General features: G+C 45.3%; 1 protein-coding gene across 2 annotated transcripts in view; it reads right to left on the bottom strand.

Annotated features, from left to right (window-relative positions):
- Positions 1 to 17,883: 17,883 nt before the first annotated feature.
- The window catches only part of LOC109311068 (syntaxin-3-like), a 14,480-nt gene continuing 4,555 nt past the window's right edge, over positions 17,884 to 27,808 (bottom strand). For both annotated transcript variants that reach the window (XM_019536495.1, XM_019536496.1), the window contains one exon: positions 17,884 to 20,323. In XM_019536495.1, the coding sequence (XP_019392040.1) occupies positions 19,405 to 20,323 (919 nt within the window). In that variant the 3' untranslated portion in view covers positions 17,884 to 19,404. The remainder of the gene's footprint in view (positions 20,324 to 27,808) is intronic.

Genomic DNA, 27,808 nt, shown 5'->3' with positions numbered 1-27,808 from the left:
ATTTTCTTTATTCATTTAGGGTGATATGGCTCCTTCTGAGACAAATATTTTATAAAAGAAAACATAATATAAGAGGCTTCTGCTTAGAGCATCTTCATGCCATAAGCAACTGGGCTAAACATCAGAGAGAAATATCATGATTTGAAAGGTTCTTGTCATTCTTCCACTTCCTCCCTATGCTTTTAACATAAATAAGTATTTTTAGCCATTATTTGTTCATACTGATGCTGTCCTGTGCACATGACATATCAGATTGCCAGCTAGGGTCTAATAAGCAAAATGTTCTTTGTTACTGGGATTGTGTCACACGATATTTATGGGTAACTTTGCATTTATAGAACATATGAAAAGCATAGTACATCAAGCCTTCTCAGTCACCAGCTTAATGTGTGAGTACCTCACATTTATAGAATGTTTGAAAGTAACCCCATCCATTTGGGGATTGGTAGAGAAATTTCTTTTCTTCTACTTCGTATTACCAAAGAGGTATTATCCCTCTGTGTCCCAAGAATAGAGCCAGGTGTATATATGTTTACTGTCCCCTGCTATTAGTGAAATTTTTGGTCATCAAAGGACACAATTCATTATCTTCATAAATTAAAGAGCTTACAAGTAACTGGAGGACTGTGTCTCAAATTTGTCTTGCCCTGATGTGGCTGGAATTAAAACTGAGTTTCAACTCCTTTTATGCACCTTGGTCTGAGATTAGTTTACCAACATGTTTACTGCAAACACAGCATCCTTGTGCCCAAGTCTACTTTTCTGTTGATTTCTTTTAATTTAGCTTATATACTTACCACTTGTATGTATTAGTGGCTCCGGGTCTCTAGCTGTTTTTTATCTAACTTCTTGGTTAGACAGAGTTGGTTGCAGGAGAAGTTTTTCAAATCACTTTTTGTCACAGATTCCAAAACCCATGAAAGGCTGCACGAAACATGCTGCCTGTCCCCCATCCCACCCCATGCGACTGAGTTGCACTTTCCTATGATATAAGTCATGCTAGCTTGCAGGGCTGTGCGAAATTCCACCAGCAGTTTCGTTTGGATGCTGTTTTGGCTTGCTTCAAGCTCAAAACAGTGAAATCAAAATTAAATTAAGGGCTCTGAAACAGCCTCAGAGTGAAACAAGGCCAGCTGAAATTTTTGGAAGTTTCAAAACATTTTGAGTTTGGCAGCAGCAGCCAGGTGGTGGGAGGGAGGGGAGAGCCAGGGCTGTGCTCCAAGTGGCTCCACAGCCCCATGGAGCCCAGCCCAGCGGCGGGAGGCAGGCAGAGCTGGTGTTGCACTCAGCCTCCCACCACCAAGCTGACTTCCGTGGGGTTGGAGCCACTGGGAGCTGAGCCTGGTGGAGGGAGGCGGCGTGTGCACCAACTCCCTTCACTGGGCAGCAAGCTGCTGGGCGCTGAGCCTGGTGGAGAGAGGTGGAGCGGAGCCCCAGTGCTGCATGCCACCTCCCTCCACTGGGCAGCAAGCTGCTAGGTGCTGAGCCCGGTAGAGTGGGGTGTTGCGCAGCACCGGCAGTGCATGCTACCTCCCTCCACCAGGCAGCAAGCTGTTAGGTTCTGAGCCTGTTGGAGCAGGGTGGTGTGCAGCGCCAGTGGTGTATGCCACTTCCCTACACCAGGCAGCAAGCTGCTGGGTGCTGAACCTGGTGGAGGGCAGTGGAACACAACCCCGGTGCTGCATGCCACCTCCCTCCACTGGGCAGCTAGTTGTTAGGCACTGAGCCCACTGGAGGGAGGTGGTGCACAGCACTGGCAGTGCATGCCACCTTCTTCCACTGGACTCAGTGCCCAGTGGCCTGCTGCCTGGTGAAGGGAGGCAGTGTGCAATGCTGGTACTGCATGTCACCTCCCTCCACTAGGCTCAGCACCCAGCAGCTCCCAGCCCCGTGGAACTGAGCCTGGTGGGGGAGAAGCAAAGTCTAGTGCCAGGGCTGTGCTCCGCCACCCTCCATCTGGCTCAGCTCCCACAGCCGGTCCCAGACGGCAGCAACAGCCTCCCACATGCACCACCGGGAGGGCTCTGCCGACTCCTCAGGGGGTGTGGGCTAAACTCAAAACAACATCAAAACAGCAAAACTGTTTCAACAAAGGAAACAGAACAGTGCTTTCGAAACTAAACTCTAAATGAAACACTGTTCCATCAAAACGTTGAAAGAAAAGTTGAAGTGAAATGGTGCTGTTTCACACAGCCTTACTACGTTGGCAACAAGCAATGGTCTTAACTGGAATGTTAGCTGGCCAGGAGCTTGTTCTGTCCCTAGTGCCACCAGCAGTGTCCTTTGACAGCACTTCTTCCACAGCTGCAAACTGATCTCTCATTTTCTGCTAGTCAAAGCAGAATTGACTATAGATTGCAAAAGTGGTGGAGAGGAAGAGTGGGGAAAAAGACTAGGAACACCCTTTCATAATTTCCTGATTCTCAGAGGAGAAAAAGATTGTTAGATATTCTAGTCTGACCTATATAATCACAAGGTAGATATTCCCTTATGAAGCCTAAATTATTTAAATTAGACTAAAGCTTTTCAGCCCTCAGGAGATTCAACTTTGTGCCAGAGTGGGAGAACAGAAGAGATCAAGGTACTATCAATGCTCAAGGCCCTTGCAGTGGCAGAGAACTGATATGGGGAGGTGTGCCCTGGGCATTCCAACAGGTGAATCATGCCCCATTCTCAGAGAAGGGTGATCATCCCTAAAGCTCCTGGCAGTTGGTCCTAGGGGAAAATTGCTTCCCTGACCTCAAATGTGACAATCAGTATGGCCCTGCATATGTGGATAGGACACACCAGCCATATATATAAGAAAGAGGATTCTCTGGATCACCTCAGAGTACTGTCCACTGTTGTCCCATCTCCAGCTGCAGCCAATCCATTGCTTCAAAGAAAAGTAGCAACAAAAGAAAGCAAACCTACCATTAATAGTTCACCAAGAGTAAAAAATCCCTTCTGACCTCTGCAGGCAACCAGGTGAAGCTACAAGATTTGTCTATGATCACTATATAACAAAAAACTGCAAGTTTTGAGTATATTCACAACAACATAGGCATTCTGGGTCTTCCCCAAGCTTTCTGCACAAAAAGTATGAATGGGGGTAGGGAGGCTCACAAGTGCACTTGCTGAAAGGCCTATAAAGGGACCACTATGCCCATCTAGCTGAGAGACTGAATTAGGCTAGGTTATCTTTTAAGATACCAAGTGATGATGAGTCTACCAACTCCTCGGCAAGCTATTCCAATATCTAATTATTCTAACTTCAATGGCATCTTATATTTTGTCTCTAATTCTTTGTTAATAGAGTCCTGTATTAACCCTTCCATTATCTTATCCGGGATTAAAGTTGAGTTATCCAATCTATAGTTTCTTGGATCTTCCCATTTATCCTTATACTATGAGCTACTTAATCATTGATTTAACATTTCCAGTTAACAAGGATGGCTTCTCAGACAATGGAGCTTTGTTTTCTGTGCATGTTTTTTTGCCATCCCCTAGCATACTTTTGAACAATTCCCAGTAATCATTGACACTTCTTCTTTTAAACCTGTATTCCCATTCAGTTATGAGACAATTGTTTTAAGCTTTGGAAAACTGGCTTTTTTAAAGTTCTGAATGTTAGCGTCTCCAAGCGGTGTACCATCTGTTCCCCTGGTTCTCACCTGCCATGACTTTGATCTTATTAAAAAAGGGGGAGGGAAGAGATGTTACAATGCTCAATACCCGTGGAAGGACCACGCTTGGTCTTTCTTTTACAGAGAATTGTTGGGAGGCAGCAGCTCATCTGCATTGTTCCTGGGATCAGTCCTGTGTTCCGGAGACGATCCCCAGCGACTCAATCTATACAGTAAGTGCCAACAGATGCCTCACCGGCTTATGGCTGTGCCCACAATCAGTCCCAACAGGGATCTAGCCTAAGTCCACTGCCCTGTGTATGGTGTCCCCGGCTAACTCTTCTTACAGGGGTTGCTTGCCGTAACCCCCTGCATCCATAGTCATTGCCCGCTCCAGGTAATAATGAGAAGGTGAAAAAGATAAAAGAAAGGTTTCTTGCTATGCTTGTGTCTCAGCTCCCCACCACTAATTACCTCATTAGCAGCTCGTTACAGGTGCCACCCAGTCTTTTTCACCATGCGCTGTGCCAGCGTGCAGATCTGGGTCCACAGATCTCAGCCCCAGCTCCCCGCTCCCCTTGAGTCCTGGGTGATGGGCCAGGTCTCTTCCAGGGTCTAGGCTGGTGACCCTCCCAGGCTTCTGAGTTGCCTCACCACCTCCCTGCATGAAAACCATGGCTTCTTCCCGTGCCGTAGCTCCATTTTCCCTGGACTCACCGCTGCTCCCATGGACTCCTGGTAGGTGGTGAGCATAGTTTTGCTGATCCTGGGCTCTGGAGTCCTTTGGCCTGCACTGGTCTTGCATCGCGGAGCCCCCCTTTGGATCCTTCTTCATGAAATTCCCCAGCAGCTCCTCTCTTCTCCTGTAGTGCCCAAAGGCATCGTCCTCCTCATATCCCTAGGTGCCGAGCCCCATTGGCTCCCTGCAGGCATGGGGCATCTCCGCACCCTGTCCTCGCCAGAACATTATCACCACCAGCTGCTGGGATTTCTCAAGTAAAAGGGCTCTAGTCAGGAATGCTGTTACACACCTCCCCCTCCAGTCTCTTTGTTCCCTTTCCCTTTGTAGGGTCCCAGACAGTTCGGTGTGGAGCCAAGGCTGCAGGGTTCCACCCCTGAGAGGGGGATCCATCCCATGGGAAAGGGGTGAAAGCAAGCAGAGAAAAGAAGAAAAAAAGGGGGAAAGGAACCAACCACAAAAAAAAAGGGAAAGGAAGAATCTATCCTCAACAACTCTTGCTTGAGTTAGAAGGTAACCTTTTAATTGGTCCCCTGATTCGATTCAGTTTCAGAGATTCGACTACCGAATCGGGTTGAATCTCCTCTGAAGTGAATCGCCACCCAAAGCTTCACAGAGCCCTAATTTCTAGATCATCCAGATTATCAGAGGATACAGTTGTGGGGTTGGAGACTTTCTAGAGTTGCCAGCTCCGCAAGGGAACTCTAGCCATAGCTACAAATATATCCTGAGGATAGTTCCCCAGAGCAACTCCAGTATTATGGAAATGTATATGTGGTATTACAGGTAAATGGGAAATACATGCATTGAAGACATAGGCCTCTTCCATTGTTCTAAAGAGATTTAGATAATTCACCATGTTCCACTGTTTGATCATTTTCTTGAAATACAAAGTAACTCCATGAATATTTTAAATGTTATAAGTCCTTTTGATCCATGAAATGAGTTCTAAAATATACATTCATATTCTCACTAACACATTTTTTCTCTTCCCTAAGTACGTTCTTAATTAGGTTTTCAGGATACTGAAGCTTCTGTAACCAGTCTAAGCTATGACCTTATTAGCCTTGCCTAGACTTCTATTCCATATGTTTTGGTGGGCTATTTTTATAGAGACCTATGTCAGAGTGTTAGAGAGAGGCAGAGCTGACCTCAGTAAGAATGCTGTTGCTATTTGTTTAAGTTTAAATAAACAAACAATGTTCCCCACCATTTTAGAGTCTGCCAATACAGCACTGAACTCAGCAGATATAGAATCATAGAAAGTTAGAGCTGGAGGGGACCTCAGGAGGTCATCTAGTTCAAACCCCTACTCAAAGTAGGACCATCCCTAACTAGATCATCCCAGCCAAAGCTTTGTCTAACCAGGTTTTGAAAATCTCCAAAGATGGAACTTTCACCACTTCTCTGGGTAACCTGTTTCAGTGATAAAATTCTTCCTAATATCTAACCTAAACTTCCCTTGCTGCAACTTGAAACCCTTGCTCCTTGTTCTGTCATCTGCTGCCACTGAGAACAGTCTAGCTCCATCCTCTTTCAACCCCCCCTTCATGTAGTTGAAGGCTGCTATTAAATCCCCCCTCAGTCTTCTCTTCTCTAGACTAAATAAGCCCAGTTCCCTCAGTCTTTCCTCATAAGTCATGCCCCCGAGCCCCCTCACCATTTTTATTGTCCTCCTCTGAACTCTCTCCAATTTGTCCACTTCCTTTCTGTAGTGGGGTGATCAAAACTGAACACAGTACTCCAGATGTGGCCTCACCAGTGCAGAATAGAGGGGAATAATCACTTCCCTAAACCCACTGGCAATGCATAAATTCTGCTCCCAGACCTGCCATAGATTTAGTGGGTGACCTGGGACCTCCCTCAGCCCTAATGTTGGATGACACTGGTTTCCTTCACAAAGTGTTTAAACAGATTTTAACTATTGTTAATTTATTGATGCATACACTATTCATTTATTATTAATTTTATGTTATTCCATGAAAACTGGGTTGTGACAGTGGAAAAGCTTAGAGCCGAGTCTCAAGTTGGCCTGCCTGCCTGTCTATGGGGCTGTCCCCCCAGTCTCACCTGCCATGATTTTGCTGTAACAATGAACTGGTGGTAAATGTGGGAGGCTGCCCATTACATGCCCCGATGCCAGGGGGCGCTATCCACGGCTCTGTTCCACCCAAACACCATGGCCTATGCCTTACTGATGGCATCATAAGTTCTTTACAGCTCCAGCCACACACTGGGTCCCATAACATTCTGGTCTGGACCCCAACTAGATCCCTCCTTATCAGACGGCCTTCTCCACCCTCTTTCTGGGCTGCCAAGCTCCCTGCACTCTTCTCCCTCTTGGCAGTGGCCCCTCTCTGGGATCTTCAGCCACACAGGCCCTGGCCTTGCTTCTAGGCCAGTCAGAAACCCAGGCCCCTGGCTCTGGGTATCCCTCACAGTGGGCACTCCAGCTCTTTTGACACTTCTGGTACTGGCTTCAGAATTAACCAGTCAAGGGTGCCTTGAATCAGGCTCCTGAGCATCTAGTCCACTCTTTCTTATATGGGTTTACCTTCCTGGGCTCTACTACAGGGTTACCCACCCAGTTGTGGGGGATGGGGTTTTCAGGTGCCCCTCCTCGCCTTTCACTAGGGTGGTAACTGGCCTGGCATTTCCTGGGGGCTGTCCCACCACGAACAGCCTTACCAGGCCACCCATCCCTGGCTGGGTGCATTTTCAGGCCATGCCCAGGGCCAGGAGCCTCCAAACCATCCCCCTAGCTCCTGCCCTTACTTCTAGGATGTTCTACACCACAAGGGAGCCGGATGGTGCTGCTCCCTTGGCTGCCAGCAGCTAACTGCTGTGTCTGCCTGGCTGACCTTTGTTTGAAAATGGCTGCCTTAATCAGGCACCAGTCAGCTGCCTGCTCCAGCCCTCAAAGTAAACTAAGTTGAGGAATACAGGACTGGAAGGGACAGCCCAGCAGGATCAAACCCAGTTCCCTACATTCACAGGCAATCATCTATCCAATAATTCCCTAAAATTGCTACTTCAAACTCTCACATTCCTACCAAGCCCAAAACAAGATACTACAAGAACATTCTTGATGTCATAGGAAAAGACAGAAGAGATGCGGCCCCTGACAATGCCTTTCCACTGCAAGACAAAGTTATTGGCCAATGTATGCTTCAAGGATCCCAGTGTAGGCTTAAAAATGACACTTAAATGCCTGGATTTTTTTTCGAACTGGCTTATAGGTATAGATAAATACATTATGAGGGTTCAAGATGGGCAGCAGGGGTTAACTGGATTTCTAAAGTTCTTGGGAGACACACACACAGCTTCTCATGGCCCTTGGAGCAGACCGACTGTCTAGCACAACAAGGCCAATACATAGCCTGAGAATTGAGGGGCCATCCCATAACACAAGAACGCAGCTTTCAATGCAGACAGGCTGTCTAATGCAACAAGGACACACAGCCTGGGAACCAAAGAAGTATGTACCATACTGTCCCATAACACAAAATAAGTGACACCAGCAACAAGGCCTCAAAAAGCAGGGGCCCTAAGTCTCGGTCTTGGGGGAACAGGCCAAATTAGGAGAAGGCCTAGAAGGCTACGTGGACATGTCACCACAAAGAGGCAGACAACCAGAGATAGCCACAGATGAAGAGTCATGAGGAGTCATCAAGGGGGAAGGAGAATACAAAGGCAGAGACTTGAGATTAACAAAGGGTCCCTCCCTTTGTCCCATCCCTTCCGTTCCTCCTTGTCATCCTCCTCCTCCTTTTTCTTGAGAGGGGTTCCCATCCCCATCCTTGTCCCCTGGGAAGAGTCCCCAAGGCCACCATGGACCAAGGGCATATCAGCAGCCCATCTCATGCACCCCACTGGAGGGGGCCTGTAGGCTTTGGGATCCCACCTCCAGCCTGCTGACACCCAAGACACGGAACCTCAGAGTGGAGCCTGCATCCTGACCAGATGCATTTTGACTCTGATGACAGCCCTGGGATTGGTAGATATGGAATTGTTTCATTGTTTGTATTGTTGCTTTTCTGTTATCACTCTGTATCAATAAATTCGCTTATTATCAACTGGCAGGTGGTGTGGTCAGTCCGAGGGTTGTGCCCGCCCAGAACAAAGGTATAAGGGCTGGGTTCCTAAAACTAAGTGTCAACACCAGAAGGAAGCCTATGATTATGCTACAGAGGATGGTACATTCACCCCCAATTCTTGCCAGTCAGAGTGGGGGGGTGAGGGGTGGGAACTGTTCTGAGTTCCAAATTTAGTGACTAGTATACCTTATCCTCAGATTACTTTGTCTTCACTTGTTGTAAATACAGCAGTCACTTAAATGAGGGAGATTTTTCTCAGCATCACCTGGAATACACGCTTACATTCACTCAAATAATCTGATTGGATAAATGTGCAGAAGAAAAAGAGAGGTGGTATGTACAGTTTAAAGGTCTCTTGTTTATTAACCTGGGAACTCACTCTCCCTCCCCACCCCGCCCACCATCTCCAAAATGTGTGATCCTCATTAAATTCACCACTACTGTTTGCCCTTTGCAAAACCACTGGAGAATTAAAGGTGAGTGTTGACCTTTTTCTCTTGGAATAGTCTGTTTGACCTGTCCAATGTATGCTCCATGGACTTACTCCTATAGGTGTTGGGAATACTTGCTAATCTTCATCTTCTTTGCTTTTGTATTCTGAAATGCCTTCCCTACCACATTAGAGCGCTCTTTCCTTAGGCAATATTCAGACATATTTAAAACAAGACATTGCTCATAGAGATGATTTTCTTGCTTTCAACAACCTTGACATTATAATGTGTCTGGAGACATCAGCCATTATAACTGGAGCATTATATAAATAGAAATGCTGTTGTAAAGCAGTGCCTGGGGCAGGATCAAATAGAAGACACCTGAGTGTTGTTCTATGACATTTTAAAAGTAAATAAATATTTTATTTGTTTGTTATTCTTTGTTTAATTTTCTTTTTGTGAAACTCCCATTGAGGAGTTTGGACAAATAAGGAAGGGAACGAAAATGAAACAAAGGCCGTTTTCTTTTTATTGACAAACCCAACTGTTATTCCCACCCTCCTATGATCAGGCAGCTGCAGAACTGAAATGAAATTTGGTGCTTTGCATTATTCTAACTCTCATTTCACTGCCAAAGAATATCTCTTGGATAGCAAAACCAATGAGAATCACAGTTCTAGGCATACAGGAAAAGCCAAAACAACTTCAAATACATACCCAGGATCTGTACAGAAGCTTCTGACAGATTCAGCACAGAATGTGGAAGGGTAAGAGTTTTTACTGTCTACATACTACCTCAATTTAGGCTGCTGCAGAGCCAGAATGGCCCATCATGTCAGGTCTGCTGTCTCGAAGGTCTGCTGTAACCTTTGCCTCAACTGCCTAGAGACTGTTCTGCAGCCCAGAATCACTGTAACATTGCTCCTTATGACCTTACTAGCCAATTGCCTTGCAAGACTGTTGGGAGGGCAACCATGTTTTGGGTCTGGCCCTGCTAACTGATTCCTACCCCTCCCCCCGAAGTCTGGGCCCGTTCTCCCCCACCCCCACCCCCACACTCTGGGTCCACCCAACCCATGTCCACCTGCTTCCTCTCCCTGCTCCTTTCCCTGCTCCCCTCCGTCCATCCCAGCTGTTGGCAGGGCCTGGCGGCAGTGGCAGCAGGGTGCCATCACCATGCCCCGCATTCCCACTCCCCTCCCTGTCAGCTTTTGTTGGGGCCTAGCAGCAGCGGTGCATGCCTTGCCATCATGGCAGGTGGAGACAGAGCCCTGCATCTGTCCTTACCCCTGCTTCTCATCCAGTTGGAGGAGGGGGCAAAGGGGCCCGCTCCCCCCACCCTCACTGCTTTGGGGCTGGGCCCATTCCCCCCCCTTTGGGGCTATTGTCAGGGTGTGGCAGTGGCAGCAGTAGCAGCGGGGTGCCACCACCACATTCCCCTCCCCCTCCTGCTCCTCTCCATTCCTTCCCCTCCCTAATGGTTTTTGTTGGGGCCCAGCAGCTCCTAGTACCCCCATGCCCCCCAGTGCCTGCCCCACCCCCGCTTCTCATCTGGTTGGGGGAAAGGAGAAACAGGCCCACTTCCCCCCTCTCCCCTGCTCTGTCCCCCCCCCATGCCCCTGCCATCATGGCTGCGCTCCGCAGCACCATCTCTCTGAACACCCTTGGAGCACTCCCATTGGTTTTTTCAGTCAGCCAATCTGAGTGCAAATAAAGGATTACAGACAGACAGAGAAAGGCTTTTATAATATTAAAATCATTGACTCACCATCCATTTTACAGCTAATGTTGGCCTCACACTTTACAATCACCAGAACAGCATATCAGGGGTCAGATTATGGCAGAAGGGATCTATACCCTCCATAGCAAGTTATCATGCAGTAAGGCAGTACAAGAAACTAATCGCTCACTGTTCCTGCCATCGTCCATGAACTTACAGCATGCACTGACTGCATATTGTTGAAGCACCAATCCGGGTAACAGTGAGAAGGAAAACTCAATCACAGACAGTAGTCAGGGGTATGAGAAATATTCAGCAGTTGAAATAAGTTACGGAGTTATGGCCATAAGCCTGCCGAGACAGTCAGGAAATTCCAGAATTAAGGTGTTTATGCAACTTGAATTTGATCCCTCCTGCATATATATTGAAATTATCTTTAATTATATGAGTCACAAATTCTCTTTCCATGGGGCCACTGCCTGATCAGTGAGCAGAATGGATGGTGACTACTTCATAAGCAACAATTCAACATTTTATTTTCTCCTTATTGTCTAATGGGTGGCCTCACGCCTTATGTACTGTATATTATTCAAACAAAACTCAGAATATAGCATTATTCAGTTTGCCTAAAGATTTTTCCAAAGTGCTCATCGTGCTCTTGAGTGCTTTATAAATATTAACATCATTTATTCTGGCACCTCTGAAAGACAGGGTATAGTTATATATGTCATACTATGCTGAGCGGGAGCCGAGGCACAGAGAAACCAAGGTAAAAGTGTTCGCTATTTGTGAGGGTCGAACCTGAGGCACCTTGGGCCCTGATTTTTCAGATGACTTAGCATCACAGGGAGTGTGTAGATGAACCAGGGGCCCTAAATTGAAGCAGTTGGTTTTTAAAACCACTGCTTCAGTTTAGGGCCCTTTAAACCTGTGTTGTGAAAACAGCTGCTGACTTACCTGCCTCTCCGGCGGTGGGGAGGGGAGGGCGAGGTGCTAGCAGGCGGAGTGGTCTCTGGGCTGGGGGGGCGGTGCTTCCCTCTGTGGCAGCAGCGCCCCTCCCCCAGCAGCGCCCACCTACAGGAACCGGCTCAGGCAGGCCCGGGGGGGGGCACCGCAGTCACGGAGGAAAGCACCAGAAGCCTGTGCAGCTCAGGCAGGCTCCAGTGGGGGGGAAAAAAAAGATCAGACTCACAGCTTTTCTTGGGAGGAGCCTGCTTTCCTGGGCTGCTTCTAAGGGTTCCTGCAGAGCCCCTGAGCTGCCCGGTGCTTTGCTCCGTGACTGTAGGAGCAGCAAACAAACCCGGAGGAGGAGTTTTAGTTTGCTGCACCCCAAGTCATTTAAGGCTCATTACGTCACTGACTTCACTACAGCAGCTGGAATTAATGTGCAATAGGACGCCAACACGTGCAAACACTGACGGGGTCCAAAAGCATGTAGCCCACTTTAAAGTGTCCTGCACACATGCCCCTCATTTCATCTACACATGGCCACAGAGCACTTTGCAGGTTCAAAACACAGCTCCCAATGAATGCAGTTTACAGCTGTGAGTGCTTGGCATTTCTGTAAATCAGTCTCCAGTGTCTTCAGCTGGGCACCTAAAAAAAAACCCCAACATGCAGTTCAGGCAATTATGAGGGACATCTCTATAAAAACTTAAGACTTATATGACTCACTAGCATCACACAGTACTTTGTAGTACAGACCAGGATTGAACTTTATTCTCCATGGGGAGCATTTACCTGATTTAATCATGAGACCTTGCCTCATCTATTAGATGCTTTCCAACTTCTGCAACAAATGAACCATACAGGGTCATATTGTCAACTATCTCTTTCACTCCATAATTCTGATTCATCCCTGGTGCAGATCCATTGTGTGCACTGAATAAAGCCTCAGCAGTGTACAAAAAGAATAGTAGGTGATCAATTAAAGTTTGCATTACGCTAAGTTAAAATTGCACAGGTTACTTCCATTTTGACATTTCTAAATTTATGAGTGTTGATTTTGCATCCTTGCTATTTTAATGTATTTGCATGTATAATTTCAGAGGTTTTTAATAAAGGAAACATAAAATACAGAAATCCCATTAGTTCGTAGTGATTCTCACTTGGGTCTGATCCAGGACTAGATCTACCACAATGTTCTTGGCCACTTGATCTAACAGAGTAACTGATAGTAGCAGAAGATTGTCTTCTTCCAGGTAGACCAAAACTAGAAGAGAATGGGACACTTTGGCAAAGGGCTTCATGGATATTTTCTGACAGCAGGGAAATTATGAAGTTCAGGAATCTTGTGTTCTTTTCAAGGATCTGAGGGGGACAAATTATTTTGCTCATCCCTTCTTCCCCCAACATGGCCCTTCTGTCCTATCCCCTACAATTTATCTGTCCCATCCCTGTGTCCGATCCTCATCCAGCTACTTGTTCCAATACCGTTCTCTACACCTACCTAATATCAGTCTCCACTTTTCATTCCAGTCCCGTTCTCCTGCCCAGACCGTCCCAAATACCCCAGTCGCAGTCCCACCCACTCCCAGTTGCAATCTTCTTGTTCAGTCTCTTCTAATTTTTGTTAATCCTTTTCACCCGACCTTCCAGGCCAGCGCTAGAACTTTTGAGAAAAGGTACCCAGAGCATTTCATTATAAAAAATAAACCCCATCTTCTTCCTCAGTTTTGTTCTTAGAAATGGCTTAACAGTTGAGGCAGACATGTTCCTCATATAAATAATCAGCCTGAGACAGATACAAGCGTGTAAAATTTCAGCCTAGACAGTGGAAGTTAAAATGTGGTACAGTTAGAGAGAGAGAGAGAGAGAGAGAGAGTGTTAGTTATCCCACCTTCTTACTCATCTTCCAGTCAGCATACAGGGTTTTGGCTCCATGCATCTTATTAAAGTAATTGGGAGCTGCAGAGCTAAATCCCTGTGCGACCCTTTCAGAATGTATCCTTGTGTTTGTAAGATAACAATGAAGTTTGACCTGTGTTTTGTACCACTTAATTAAAAGAAGGACAGCATTTAATTGTTCACATTTCATTTACCACTGAACTGCCTCTGTGCTCAGCATCTCAGATTTCCATTACAGCCGTTATTAATTATCTAAAAAAAGAAGATTGTTTTCCTGTCAGATAAATATTTTAGAACAATTCCCCTGAAACTGAAATAAAAAGGTCACCTCTATTAATGCAAGTAAAGAATTTTTAGAAGTTAATAGTTATATAGATTTCACGAGCAGAGTTTAAACATTTTTCAATTCAAAACAGTTTTGAAATAAAAATAAATTTGAATACATGTTCTTTATGTTTTCAACCTGAACAAACACACTATGTTTCCTGTAAACATTTTTTTTGAGATAATATACTAAAGGCAAGTGAAGTTATGTTGCAGCAGTACAACAAAGTACTTGGAATAACAGCGCAGGAAACAATTATACTCGTCTATTATCAACCAAATGATTAAAACAAACAAGCAAACACCAGTCTGTCCAAGTATGTTAGCCATATTTATAAGTGTATGTAATGGACAGGGTTGTGGGTGGTCTGGCCTAATGTTTAGGCCACCAAGGGAGTGCCAGAAACAGGGCAGAGTCAAAAACTCAAGTCAAATTCAGGGTCAGCAAACACATACCAATTTAGATCCAAAGGAAATCCAGAGGCAGAGTCCAGAGGCAAACAAGGAGGCACATTTCAAAGGTATATCTACATTGTCAAAGAATAGCACAAAGGAGCCCTATAGTGAAGTGTGACACTCCCAGTCCACCCACACTAAACCCAAAATGGATGCAATTGGTATTTATACACATACCTTTGTCTTCGCTGACGCACTGGAAATCCAGCGTGTCGGAGCAGACTTAATTAATCAAGTCTGTGGAGAGCACACAAGCTGACATGCCTGGCGCTGCATTGCATGCATTTGTATAAACAGCAAAACGGACGTCAGTGCACAGAAAATGTGGTGGTGCGTTTTTTAACTAAAACACCTTTGATACTTTTTCTTGGTACTGATGCACATTTCACCATTTATACAAATGCATGCGCTGTATGCACTGTGGCACATGCATGTATACAAGTGCCCTTTAATGCAGAAATGCCAGTAAATGCACCCAAGCCACAGAGTTTCAATTGGCATGTGCTCAGCACCCCACTAAGGCAGCTATATTACATCTATTTTGTCAAGTGACAGTGGGCTCATCTACATGAGATGCTAACTGCACAATAGCCTAATAATACTGTGCAGTAGTGTACCACACCACAAACAGTGCTGATACGCTATTGCACAATATTATTAGGTTACTGTTCAGTAGCTTCACTAAAAGGCATTCACCAATGCTACTGTGCAGTAACTGTGGTTACTGTGCATTTATGTAATACTTGATTATATAAGTACTAAATTAAATGTGCAGTAACCACTTCTTTTTCATATGGTTTTAGGAGCAAGAGCTATTGTCGCAGTATTCATTCCAAATTCCCCAACCAGATCAATGCCCTGCTGGAAAGCAAGTATAATTCCAGGATGTCACCCTCAAACTTGTATCTGGAGCAGGATGTTATTATGTGCTTCATGGTTTGGTCATGGTTTCCACAGTCGCAGCCAGGCGAGGTTTTTAAGCGCTACTTGTACATCAGGTGGCCACACCAGCCATATCCAGTGTGTATCCTATTAAGAATTGTCCACATGCTCTGTGGAAGTTAAAGCCCAGTTGTTACGTTGTTGGGTCAGAGACAAGGTGTTTATTTGGGCAAGTGTTTTCTACCCAAGCTTTTCTCCAAGATTCTTCAGTGTTGCGATCGTCTGAAAGCTTGTTCAGCACAGTCTGCGGTGCAAAAGTTGCTGTCCTCTGCACTTCTGTCATAGCCCTGGTCTTCTCAACAGCTGAGTACTGTGCACCTGTCTGGGCCTCAAGCAGACATATCAAACTCGTCGACACACAAGTCTACTCAGTAATGAGGATTATCTCTGGAACTTAGATATCAACTCCAGTGCAGTGGCATAAACATGACTCCTCCCTCTATTCGACAGGATGCAGCAACATATAGAGAAATAATGCGTATCAGTAGTAATCTGGACCTTCCCATCCACAGAAACCTTCAAGATCTCCCAATTGTCACTTGATTTCAGAAAAACCTTTTTGAACCCAAACCAAGCAGTAACCACTGTGCATTAATGAAAGTGTTGACGTGCCCAATGCAAGCATAATCTAAGAGAGCCAAGGTCTAGATTTTTCAAGTATTAATAAATTATGTTAAGAAAACTAAGCAGCTGTGAGTTGGGAACAAATGAAAAGAGTACAGAACAATGATATAATGTGTTCTTGTCACTTTATCCTACTTAGAAGGTCCCCTTTTCTTACAAAATTTGGTTGTGCACTTTTTGGGCAGTCCATTAGGATGGAGTATCCTAACCTGGAATTGAGAGCAGCTTGGAAAATAAGGGCACGGTCTGCATCTGAAACCAACTCTCAAATCAATCAAAGAAGAAAAAGACCTTCCAGGCACCTCTGCTGTCTAGGAGCTCAAACATAGGAATGAGGCATATGATCCCCCAAGACTGAATATGGCTTCTGCTGCAGCCAGGCTGACCACCTTCAAATAAGAGCAGAGCCACAACACTTGGCAACAAACCACATCACCTCATTGTTATCTGGGCTGACACTGTGCCAGCTGGACTTCATCCACATTCTTATCTGAGCCAGATGCCAAAAAGTCAATGAAAGAGCAATACCTTAGCCCTACACAAAACAATGACGCATAGAGCTGAATATCACTAGTACAGTATACAGATGACTCTCTCAAAAAGTCACACAATCCCCTTTAGCAACCTTGTATAATAAGTGTTCAATATGTGGCATGATAGTGGAATGCTGTAGGAACGCACAGTAGATCATAATAACACAAGTATTATAAGACAATGATTTTTCTCCCTTTTCTCTCTCATTAAAACAAGAGTAGAGACTGAACCAGAGTGAAGGAAAGTAAGTGGTGATGTCAGTTTAAAGGGATTTTGCCCCATCTTCATAATCTAAGTAGAGTGCACATACTCTTCATTTCTTTTTCTATACTTGAGTAATAAAAATGGTGTTATTGTATTTTATATAGATAGAAATCTCTGTCTATATATATACATATAAAGAGAGAGCGACATAGAGATTGATTGATTGATCTATCTGCCTATCTATTTATCTAGCATGTGTATGGGTGGGAGGGCAAGCTAGATTTTATTTGGATTTACGTTTCATCAACAGAATTGTTCACCGTGCTCCAAGTGTACAATCTTTACTAGCGTTAAAGTTACATAGCAAAAGGAAGCTAGTTTGATTTTTATATCCAAAGCTAAGTTTGCAAGGTAAAAGTTTAAAAAATAAATTGCTGTACATTGACTAGATTAGGTCTGGATTTACCTCAAGGCAACAAACACAGAACCACATTTTAACAGAATCACCTTTCAGATTACAGTGCCAAGAGTCAACATTTTACAACCTGTGCTCAGGAACAAATCCCAAATAATGGGCTGAACCATTTCCCACCATATTCCAATTCGGATCTGAATTAGAGGTAGTTGCATGGCCCTCCCAGTAGATTGAAAAGCCTCTATTTGTGACACAAAATAAGCAGGGTAAGTCTTAGCCCTTGTGACCTCTTGCTTTCACAGTACATGAGTGGAACTGGAAAGCCTGCCCTGGATTGAACTGATCTCTTCTGTGAAGTAGATGAAAAACTTTTAACAATGAAAAGTATTTGATGATGGAATGAGATGGAGAAAAAGTCTGGGTTAAGCACAGTGCCGGCCATTTAAAACAATCCAAACAGTCATACAGCAGGACATGTAGAGAGTTCGCGGAGGAAACTTTCCACCCACAAAGGGTAACATTAACCATCATCTTCCTTCCCCACCTCACCTTTCTTATTGTGATAGGAATATGTTGTAATATATTGAAGCTGAAATGTGATTATGTCTGTACCCAATCTTGTTAGAAGTCAGTGGGAACCGAGGGCACTCAATTTGGCTACCAAAGCACAAACAATCTACAGGGATCTCAAATGAAGTACTTCTCATTAGGCCAAATAAAATGTGGGTTATTGTTTTAGCTAAACATAGCAAATATTTGTTCAGAGATAAAAGGTATGTGGTTTTCTCACCTGTTTGGAAAATAGAAACATTCCAGGAACAGATTCAGAAACAGCTCACGCCAAGGGACATACCACAAGGGCAAATCAAACAGCAAGTTTCTCCTCTTCATTCATTTCAGAGTAAGTACCTCCTGAGAAATCATGTATCCATCCATAGTCACAAGAATGTTATAGCAGTTTTTATTAGGGCAAAGAGAAGAAATAATGTGAACTTGAACATGGCCAAGTTTAACTGCCAAATACATAAACAGAAAAATTTCTGAGAAAATTTTACCTCACCCCACTTCATTGCATTGTCTCTGTTTAAAGAGACATTCCTATTGGATTACATCTACAGTGTCTGTGAAGAAAAACTAGCAGAGTTTCAAATATACATGCAGTATGCAGGAGATTTGTTTATACGGCTTCAGGCAAAATGTATTTTCAATTAGAAATCTCTAAATTCAAGTGTTTCTTTTTAAATTGTGGGGAATTTTTTTCCCATAAAATCCCTGCAAAATGTTCCAGGATTAGTATGCATTCTTATGAAGATGACTATAAATTAGATACTTGGAAAACTGCCTGGAGAGTTTTTGCCAATGTACTCATAGCATTAGTATTGCACTATACTGAATCAACAGACATATACCATTTTAATTTTTGGACCACAATGTTGTTAGCCCACACATTTGGTAAGCATCAAATGTATATCTCAGAATTACTGATAACATAGTACATTAACATTGTTAATTATAGTCTGTCAAGTACCTGGAAAACAGAAACCAAATCAGAAGCAAGAACAAGTCTGAAATTCTGACAGTATCTCCAAAAGCAAACTGTAAAACTGAATTCAAAAGGATTAAAAACACTGTATTCAATCCTTTCCCCCTCTCCCTCAGAGCATACCCACAGTGTGAAGGAAAGCACAGTCCTGCAACAGGAGTTTAAAATAAATAGTACTTACATAAACATCAAAGCACTTGATTCAGACTGTGGGAATATTTCCAGCTAATGGCAAAAAAAGCTAGTAGGACTGGAAAGACATGAATACTAAACACTTCTTTGTTTAAAAAAAACAACAGCAATAAAGACATGATCCAAACACCGTAGGATAAATCCAAGTAAAAAAACACCTGACAGCACATAGATCAAGGTGTTAAACTTGGCAAAGACGTATTATAAGTGTTAAAATGGGAAAAAGATGTTGGGCTTTTTCACACACAATGTAATGATGGACAATATGCCACACGTTTTAACACGGTTTTTTAAATATGAAGTCCCAGTCTTTCAACACAGTCTAATATTTGTTCATTAACTCACATGTCCTGTTCTGAGAAGCACATTTCAGATTTTCCTGGGGACACTATTGCAGGAAAATAAAACTCCAAAACACGTTCTCAGTGCCATCCTCAAAGAACAGCAATAGAAACATGAGGCAGGTAAACCAAACTCAACAGAAGCAGCTTGACTGCCAATGTCTCATTGAAGCACTCATTAACATGCTTCCTTATAAGAGTGGTTAAAAATAAAAAGTGCCTTAAATTAGGGGAATCTTTGTTCAAAGGAAGCTGTGGGGCTAACGCACACTTACACCATTGCCCGTAATCCTGGTTTGTGCCACAATCCTGTTGGTGCTGAGCAACACCAAAAGCAGCAATGCCCTTCCCCTGGCAGTCAGTGATGGCATCCCCCTTCAACAGTGATGTTCATCGTACTGCCCCTGATACGCAGGATAAGCAGGTGCAACAGGCACAAAAGCCCAGCACTGCTGACAGCACTGCTGTGAGCCGTGATGAGCGGTCGTACTTCAGGGCTTTCTTCACCTCGTCCTTGGACTGGGAGATATAATCAAGTGTGTTCATAACGTTGTACTCAATGTTGTTGACGATCTCCTCCTGCTCTGAAACCAGCACGTTCAAGTGAAGGAAGAGGGAGTGCAGCTCAGTGATCTGGACCTCCAGGTCTAGCAACTGCTGGTGACGCACATGAGCCATGGCCATGTGCTGCTTGGCTTTAAGTATTTCTAGGTCCTGGCCCACAATGCGGGGGCCCACGGGGCTTTTGACCAATTGATTAATGTCCTCTTCATGTAGGCTTAAGCCTGCTAGCTCTGTTTGCCTCATGATCTGCTCCTTCAGCTTCTCCACATACTGTGTCTCTTTGGTGTAATGGCGACTGACGATGTCCCGGTACCGGCTGATGAGAACAGAGAGCTGGCTTTGGCGGATGCGGTGTCCTGCCAGCCACTGCTTGCTGTCTCGAGCCAAGGTGTCTTGAATGGCATAGAGCTGAGGCTGGATGGCTTGAGCATCATTGGTGAAGGCAGCTGTAATGTTGCTGAGCTCCTTCTTTTCTTTAGAAATGCTCTCCTCAGTGGTACAACACAGGACTTGCTGTTGTTTCCTGTCAATGGTCTCAGATAACTCCTCTAGATTATTTAGGGCCTGGGAAAGATCAGCCACTTCCTGGAATATCTTGCTCATGGGATCAGTTTCATCCTCACTGAAAGCAGGGTTATCAAATGAAAAGGCATCATCAATATCCACAGAATCCCTGTCATTGTTAACTCGGATTCTCAGGTCCTCTAGCCTGTCCTTCATCTTCAGCTCCAGCTGCTGGCGACATCTGTGGCAGAGGGACAGAAAATGTACACATCAGCTTTGAAAGAAGTAAGGGAGTTCTGATCTTTTGCGTCAGTGGAAGCTGTTAAAATCTTTCCTCCCAGAACTAGAACAAATATTGACCAAGGTAATAGGTTTAACTAGAGTTTACTGTACATCATGTGGCTAATACCGGCTAGGTTAGATTGCATGCCAGTAGTGGGTGGCACACTTTCACTGACATGCATAAACTGCAGGAATAAGCTTTGATACAGAAGTAGTGGGGGGGAAGATTAAGAAAGGAGAAGTGCTTGAGACCAGTTGAAAATTGAAAGGGGGGTGACAGCATGTGAGTCCTGAAAATAATCAGAGTTCCAACAAGACGAGACAAAATTGAATTACCTAAGACAAAGTCACTTTATGAGATTCTTTTTGACTCTCAGAGTATATGATCAAATAATGGATGTACCTGCTAGGATTTTTTTCAGCTTGGAAACCAATTCTGTGGATCCTTTCCATAATATTTTTTGTTTGTCAATGGAAAAACCTGTCAATGGAAAAACCTGGAAAATCCAGTTCCCTGCAGTCATAAACCGTGAATCATTCAAGGGACCAGAGAGGTAGCAGAGCTGGGGAGAAGCAGAGGGAATGAGAGAAAGAAAAGAAACAAGTTTATGACGTGCCCCTCTGTCCTTACAGATTGCTCAGGAGGTGCATGCTCATCCTAGCTGCTCTAGGGCTTAAGAACAGGAAGTTAGCCAGATGCTGCTTCTCTTTCCCACAAAGCACGTTGTCTCTGTTTCGTTGAATCAGTTCACCTGACACCACTGCCTATTGACTTCTCCTATTACATTCTCCTTTGCCATAATGCCATGGGACAGGAGTTAATTCCCTCTTCCTGTAAATATTCTTTAGACTTGAGTTTTACGTATCAGCTAAGGTACTTAAGACTACATAGAAAAACCCACAATGAGCAGTCATGCATTTCAAAGTTCATGCAAGTCCCAAGCGAGAACTATGGCAGCATTCCAAACACTGAGATCTGAAACAGAGCATCAGTTTTCTGTTGGTGAATGGATAATTTTCTGCATTTCTTTCCATGGGTTATGATAAAATACACTTGGTTTTAGTGAAACAGGATGATTGTAACTTGCAAAACAAAATTATAATGTCTTTGCAGTTCTACATTGTCTGTTATCAGGGGCTCCAAGAGCACTTTTCTAATAGCATTCAATTAAAGACCTGATCCAAGATACCATTGACTACACTGAGCTTTGGGTCAGACCCTAACTGAGTGTTTAAACACTTCTGGAGGCATAGGCAAATAGTAGTTATAATAGTAGTAAAGAGCAACACAATAAGGTTACAGCAAATCCTGGCTCCCATGCCTCTCCCCTAATTAGTTACTTTATTTTTATACCCAGGTATTCAAGAACAAAATAGGACCTTCCATATCTAGCAGGCCAATGTGAAAGAAAAAAAAAAACAAGTGTTTTGTCTTCTGCCTCAGCAACTTGAGTTGAACTCTATGTGAAATACATTTTTCACTGGGTTTCTAACTTTACTGTGGATAGTTGTGCCAAAATGTCCTGGTTTGCATGCAGGATAAATACATATTGAAAAAAGGAGTTTAAATATGGGGGAAGAAACAGCATTATCCCTAAAACCCCAACACCCCACAACCTGATAAAAACATTGGAGGGACTATTTAAACAATTAGGCATTCTAATATTTTTGTATGGCTATGATCATGCACAAATGAGTGATAAATTAGATAAAGGTATGCATGTGCACAAAGAATGAACCTGACCTCTTCAAATGAACCATAATGAGTATAATAAAGGTCTGTTTATAAATTGCCTGCATGTTACCACCCATCTCAAATCTATTAAAGTGCCTTGAAAAACAGCTCTCAATAACAATCTGATAAATGGGGAAAATATATCATATTTCAGCACAGATTTTGGATTGAAAAATATCAGATGGAGATAAAATTGGTAGTTTCATCAACCATTTTAAAAGGCTGAAAGAATCGAGAGGGAGAACTGCTGATGGTATGATCACTGGCAATTATTGGCAATTTCAAACAATGGGTTCAGAGATTCCAGGTGAAATGACTGCTTGAAGATCCTAGCACTTTGCAATTTCATCTCTAAGTCACTGAATCAGATCATACCTATTTTCAATGTGACTAATTCCTAGCATAATGCTACAGAGATACTACTTAAACAATGATAGATGTATTTTTAACCCATTAGTTTTTATATTGCTTAGTTGTGATGGGACCTTTCCACACAGAAAAATATATTCCCTGGCCTCATTGTACCACCTGCAATTCTGTGGATGAGAGAGGACCTTTCAAAGGCAACGGAGCATTAGTGCATGTGCTTACCAGTAAGTTCCTGAGGAATCCTACTCTGGTTTCTTTTGCTTGAATGTTTAGCACCTTGCAAAATTGAGTACTATGGGCACTTAAACAAGTGCAGCAAGGCTGCTCCAACATGCTGTAATTAATTGAGTCTGCTGAAGCGTGGTAATTACTGTGCTCCAGCAGATTCCAACATCACGTGTATCAGCTTCCCTGTGCTGAAAAAATGGCAGCAGGGATGCTTTAATAAAGCTTGTTCAATGAGCTTTAGTTAAAGCACCCTGCTTCCATTTTTCAGCATGGGGATGGTGATACACATGATGCTTGGGATGCTTTAGGTAAGAGTGGATCTTGGAGCCACTAATTAAAGCACACCCACTCCACTCCCCTCCCAAAGCACATCTATAAATGCCCTTAAGGTATAGACAGAAGTGCAGCTTCCCGGTCTACCTCATGGCACTTCACAGAACGCTGTTGGGTCAGGAGGGTGGGGGTTCAAGCTCCAATTTTAAGCTGATTTAGGGAGGGAGGCTGCATCTCTCCAGCCTCTTCCTCCAGCTCTTCCCCACTTCCCTGTCCCCCCAATGTTGTCTCAGAATGGGAGGGAGAGAAGGTAGGAGTGGGAGGTCTGTTCTGGGGTTTCCTCAGCTGGCCCTGGAGGGGAAAATTGTCACTTCTACCTGTGCCTTGAGTGATTTGCTCTATGTCATTATCTTTGCTTGATTCAGCAAAATACTCAAACACGTGGTTAATTTTAAAATACACAAAAAACCATGAACTTCACTGGGATGATTCATATGTCTAGAGTCCCACATTTAAGGATTTTATTGGATCAGGACAACAGCAAGACTCTGGCAATTTGGCACTGGCACACCCAGGAATCATCCACAGCATTTCTCTGCTTTCCTGTATTACTGGCATGTATTACTGGCATTATACCTGGGATGAACCTGAGTCAATGTCTGCTATGAACAACAAGTTTCTTTCTGTCCAGGTTCACTGTTCGCTCCATCATTCCTGTAACAGTGAGAAGACCCAGTGGAGAAGAGTCTGATTTGCTGACTTAGCCATTTGAATCAGTGCAGAAAATGCAACTAGGATTCCTTCTTCAGAATGTTCTATTACATATATGTATATCTATGTACATGCAGGAAGAACATTTTGAAGAAGGAATCCTAGTTCACACACACACACACACACACACACACACACACACACACACACTGTATATATAAGAAAGAGAGACGAACCAGGAGATAGCTATCTATCTATTTATCTATCTATTTACACATAGATAGATATTTCCTGGTTTATTTGAATATAAAAACAAAATACAAAATACTGTTATATATAACACATATATAACAATATATATAATATAAAACAAAGGGCCAAATGAATGATAAACTGATACATTCCAAATGAGTTCAAAGTCATAGGTATTAGTGCTGGAGATGGGAAAGAATTATTCATACCAAAACTCTAATATGATGCGCACAACCCCCAAAGTTAGCTAGCTGGCAATTTGTTCTCTTTATTGCTGGCTGGGGCCATCTCTGACAAATAGAGGGCATCATACTGAATTACAGGATGAGTTTTCTCAGAGCTATTGTATATATACTTATTTTCTGACTGAGAATGGCATAGACCAGGTAGTACAATCCAAACGAGGGGTGGGGGAGCGTTCTAAACCTAATCTGCACTTCTATCAAATTCTGGGCTCTGCCAGATATTAATAAGACCCTGCACAATGTAGGCAGCCTCATGGCATGCTGTAGGTGCTGGCCACATTTGAGTGCTCCAGTCACATACATTCCTGCTTTGAGGTATGACACAATGCCCAAAAGATTGTGGGGATGGTGCAGGGTTTTTTTGCCAGCCCTCTCTCAACTGGGAAATTTACCTGCTTAGCATCAGTTAGGCTCTGGACTGGCGAGAGACACGTGGGTGAAAGCCCACTGTGCCCCTGCTCCCCCAAAGCCCCCCAGAGACCCCCCCAGCAGCCGCAGATCCCCGCGCCAATTGCCAGCACAACCAGAGGTAAGCAGGGCCCGTGGTGGGAGGGGGTAAACCCTTTAGTGAGTGGAAGGAGGCGCCTGAATGGAGCCAGGCCATGTCTTGCCCTGCCCAGGCCCCTACTTTGCCCAGCCCCCCAGGGAGCCACGTGACAGGAGCCACGCGAACAGGCTGCACAAAGAGGCACGCTTGTCTGCCAGTGCATGAGTTAGCGTGGAGGTCACGCAGGAGGGTGCGCGGGAGGGCCTGAGGCCCTGCCTGTGTGCCCCTAGGGTAGACAGTCCCAGCCATAGCCAGCCTACCAGAGGCATGACAAGAATGGGCATGTGCTGCACCCCAAGGGTCCCCTCGGGCTCTGTGGCCCCCACCCTGGCACCTCAGAGACGGCCACCCAGACGGAGCCCATGGTCCCGGGCTCCATGCAGACGGAGCCTCTGGCTCTCAGCTACAGGGGCTGCCTGTCCCTTTTTCAGGCTCTGGGGCCCAGGAGCATGGCCACCTCCCCTTGCGGGGTCTGCTCCCTTTTGGGGTCTCTGGTGCGCCAGCTGGAGGAGCTCCAGGCCACAGTGCAGAGACTGCGTGCCATCAGGGACTGCGAGCAGGAGATAGACTCCTACTGCCAGGCCCTTCTCCCCCGGGAGCCGCAGGGTCGACCACGGTCTCCCTCCAGGACAAAGGAGGACTCCGGGACCTCCCACTCTGTCCAGTCAGGGGCATGGACCAAGGTAGTCAAGGGCCCTAAGGCCCGCCGCACCAAGGCCCCTGCCCTGCCAGAGCTTAGCAACAGGTTCGCACCTCTTGCAGCCCCAGCGGAGCCTGCTGAGTTGCCAGCTCCTGCAGACAACACAGGCTCAGCTGCAGCTACTGCCCCCGCTCTCCCCATGACAAAACATAAGGTGTTTGCTGTTGGAGACTCCATACTGAGGAGGTAATCTGGCACCCTGACTCCTTAGCCCGGGAAGTCTGCTGCTTCCCGGGGCCCCGCATCTGGGACATTGCAGAGAGGATCCCTAAGCTCCTCCAGCCGACAGACCACTATCCCATGCTCCTTATTCATGTGGACACCAATGCCAGAGTTTGCAGCACTCCCAGCCGGGTCATGAGGGATTTGGGAGCGAGGCTAAAGGTTCTGGGAACACAGGTGATGTTCTCGTCGATCCTCCCAGTCTCAGGGTAAGGGCTGAGGAGGGAAAGGAGGATCCACATAGTGAACCAAAGACTGTGGTGCTGGTGTCATAGGGAAGGCTTTGGCTTCCATAACCACAGCCTGCTCTTTGGTGAGAGAGGCAGCGAGCTGCTGGGAAGAGATGGCCTCCACCTCTCTCCCCTGAGGAGGAGGTTCTTCTCAGCCAGACTAGCTGACCTGCTCCACCGGGCTTTAAACTAAGCCCACTGGCAGATGGAGGGACTATCGCCACTACTGGCCCACTGAGCAACTCTTGCAAGGCCAGCAGGCCAAGGCAGTTAAGGAAGCCCACCCCTGCCCCAGCCCAGGTACAATCTGTGGGCAAGGCAAGAGCCCCCAAGGGGACACTTGCCTGCCTGTACACAAATGCCAGGAGCTTAAGGAATAAGCAGGAGGAGCTCACCCTCCTGCTTAATGCAAATAATTATGATGTCATAGGGATAACAGAGACCTCCTGGGTCTCCACCCATGACTGGACCACAGGTATAGAGGGCTATACCCTGTACAGGAGGGATCGTGTAGATAAAAGGGGCGGGGGTGTAGCTCTCTATGTTAAGGAAAGCTACGTGTCCCTGAAAGCTGATATTGGCAACCAGGGTGGAAGACTGGAGACCATCTGGGTTAAAATCTGAGGGGAGCATGGCACAGGGGATACAACGGTGGAAGTCTACTACAGACCTCCCACCCAAAGTCCTGAGCTTGACCAGGAGTTCGCCTGGGAACTGGCTAAGGCTACATGCTCCAGGACCATGGTTGTCATGGGTGACTTCAATTACCTGGACATCTCATAGGAGGATCACGCAGCAAAATCTGAGCAGTTGCAAAGCTTCCTCTTGTGTGTGGATGACCTCTACCCAACTCAAGAAGTGTATGGGCCAATGAGAGGTAAAGCACTGCTCAACTTGGTACTGGCTACTGGGGATGACCTAATCGGCGACTAAGTGATCTATGGGAAGTTGGGTGACAGAGACCACGAGCTGATCGCCTTCACCATCCGCCATAAAGCTGGCAAGTCAGTCAGCAACATGGAAGTCCTTGACTTCAGGAAAGTTGATTTTGACAAGCTCAGGAGGCTTGTCAGTGAGGCCGTAAGGGACCATGACTCTAGGGAGAGGGGAGTTCAAGAAGAGTGGTTGCTCCTCAAGGGAGTGATCCTCAATGCACAAGCTAAGTCTATTCCATCTCAGAGGAAAGGCAGCAAGAGGGCACAGCAGCCCCCCTGGCTCTCCAGGGAACTAGCAGACCTCCTGAGGCTAAAAAGAAAGGCCTACAAAGGATGGAAGATAGGATTCACCACCAAGGAGCATTATTCTGCACTGGTCCGGTCCTGCAGGGAACAAACCAGGAAAGCCAAGCTGCAACTGAACTCCAACTAGCTTCGAGCATCAAGGACAATAAAAAGTCCTTTTTCAGATATGTGGGGAGCCGGAGGAAAAGCAAGGGCAACGTTGGACCCCTGCTAAACCAGACGGGGCAACTGGCAACTGATGCCCAGGAAAAAGCCAAACTATTAAATGGGTACTTTGCGTCAGTCTTTCATCAGTCCCATGGGATGCCCATGCACACCACAGGCAGGGAGGTCTGGGTGAAGGAGATCCCCTGCCCTCCACTAATGCTGACCTTGTGAAGGAACACCTTGAGAGGCTGGATACCTTCAAGTCAGCCAGCTCTGACAACCTACACCCCAGGGTACTCAAGGAGCTGGCGAGCATCATAGCCCAGCCCCTGGCATGGTTCTTCGAAAACTTCTGGCGCTCTGGTGTAGTGCCCAAAGACTGGAAGAAGAGCAATGTGGTGCTGATCTTCAAGAAAGGGAGGAAAGTGGATCCAGCTAACTATAGGCCGATCAGCCTGACTTCTATCCTGGGGAAGATCTTAGAAAAGTTTATTAAAGAGGCCATCCTTAATGGACTGGCCAACACCAACATCCTAAGGGACAG

The sequence above is a fragment of the Crocodylus porosus genome, unplaced genomic scaffold (genome assembly GCF_001723895.1).
Source record: "Crocodylus porosus isolate Cpor-Errol unplaced genomic scaffold, CroPor_comp1, whole genome shotgun sequence".
Lineage (NCBI taxonomy): Eukaryota > Metazoa > Chordata > Crocodylia > Crocodylidae > Crocodylus > Crocodylus porosus.
The sequence above is the reverse complement of the archived record's forward strand: the minus strand, read 5'-3'. Positions and strand labels throughout refer to the sequence as shown.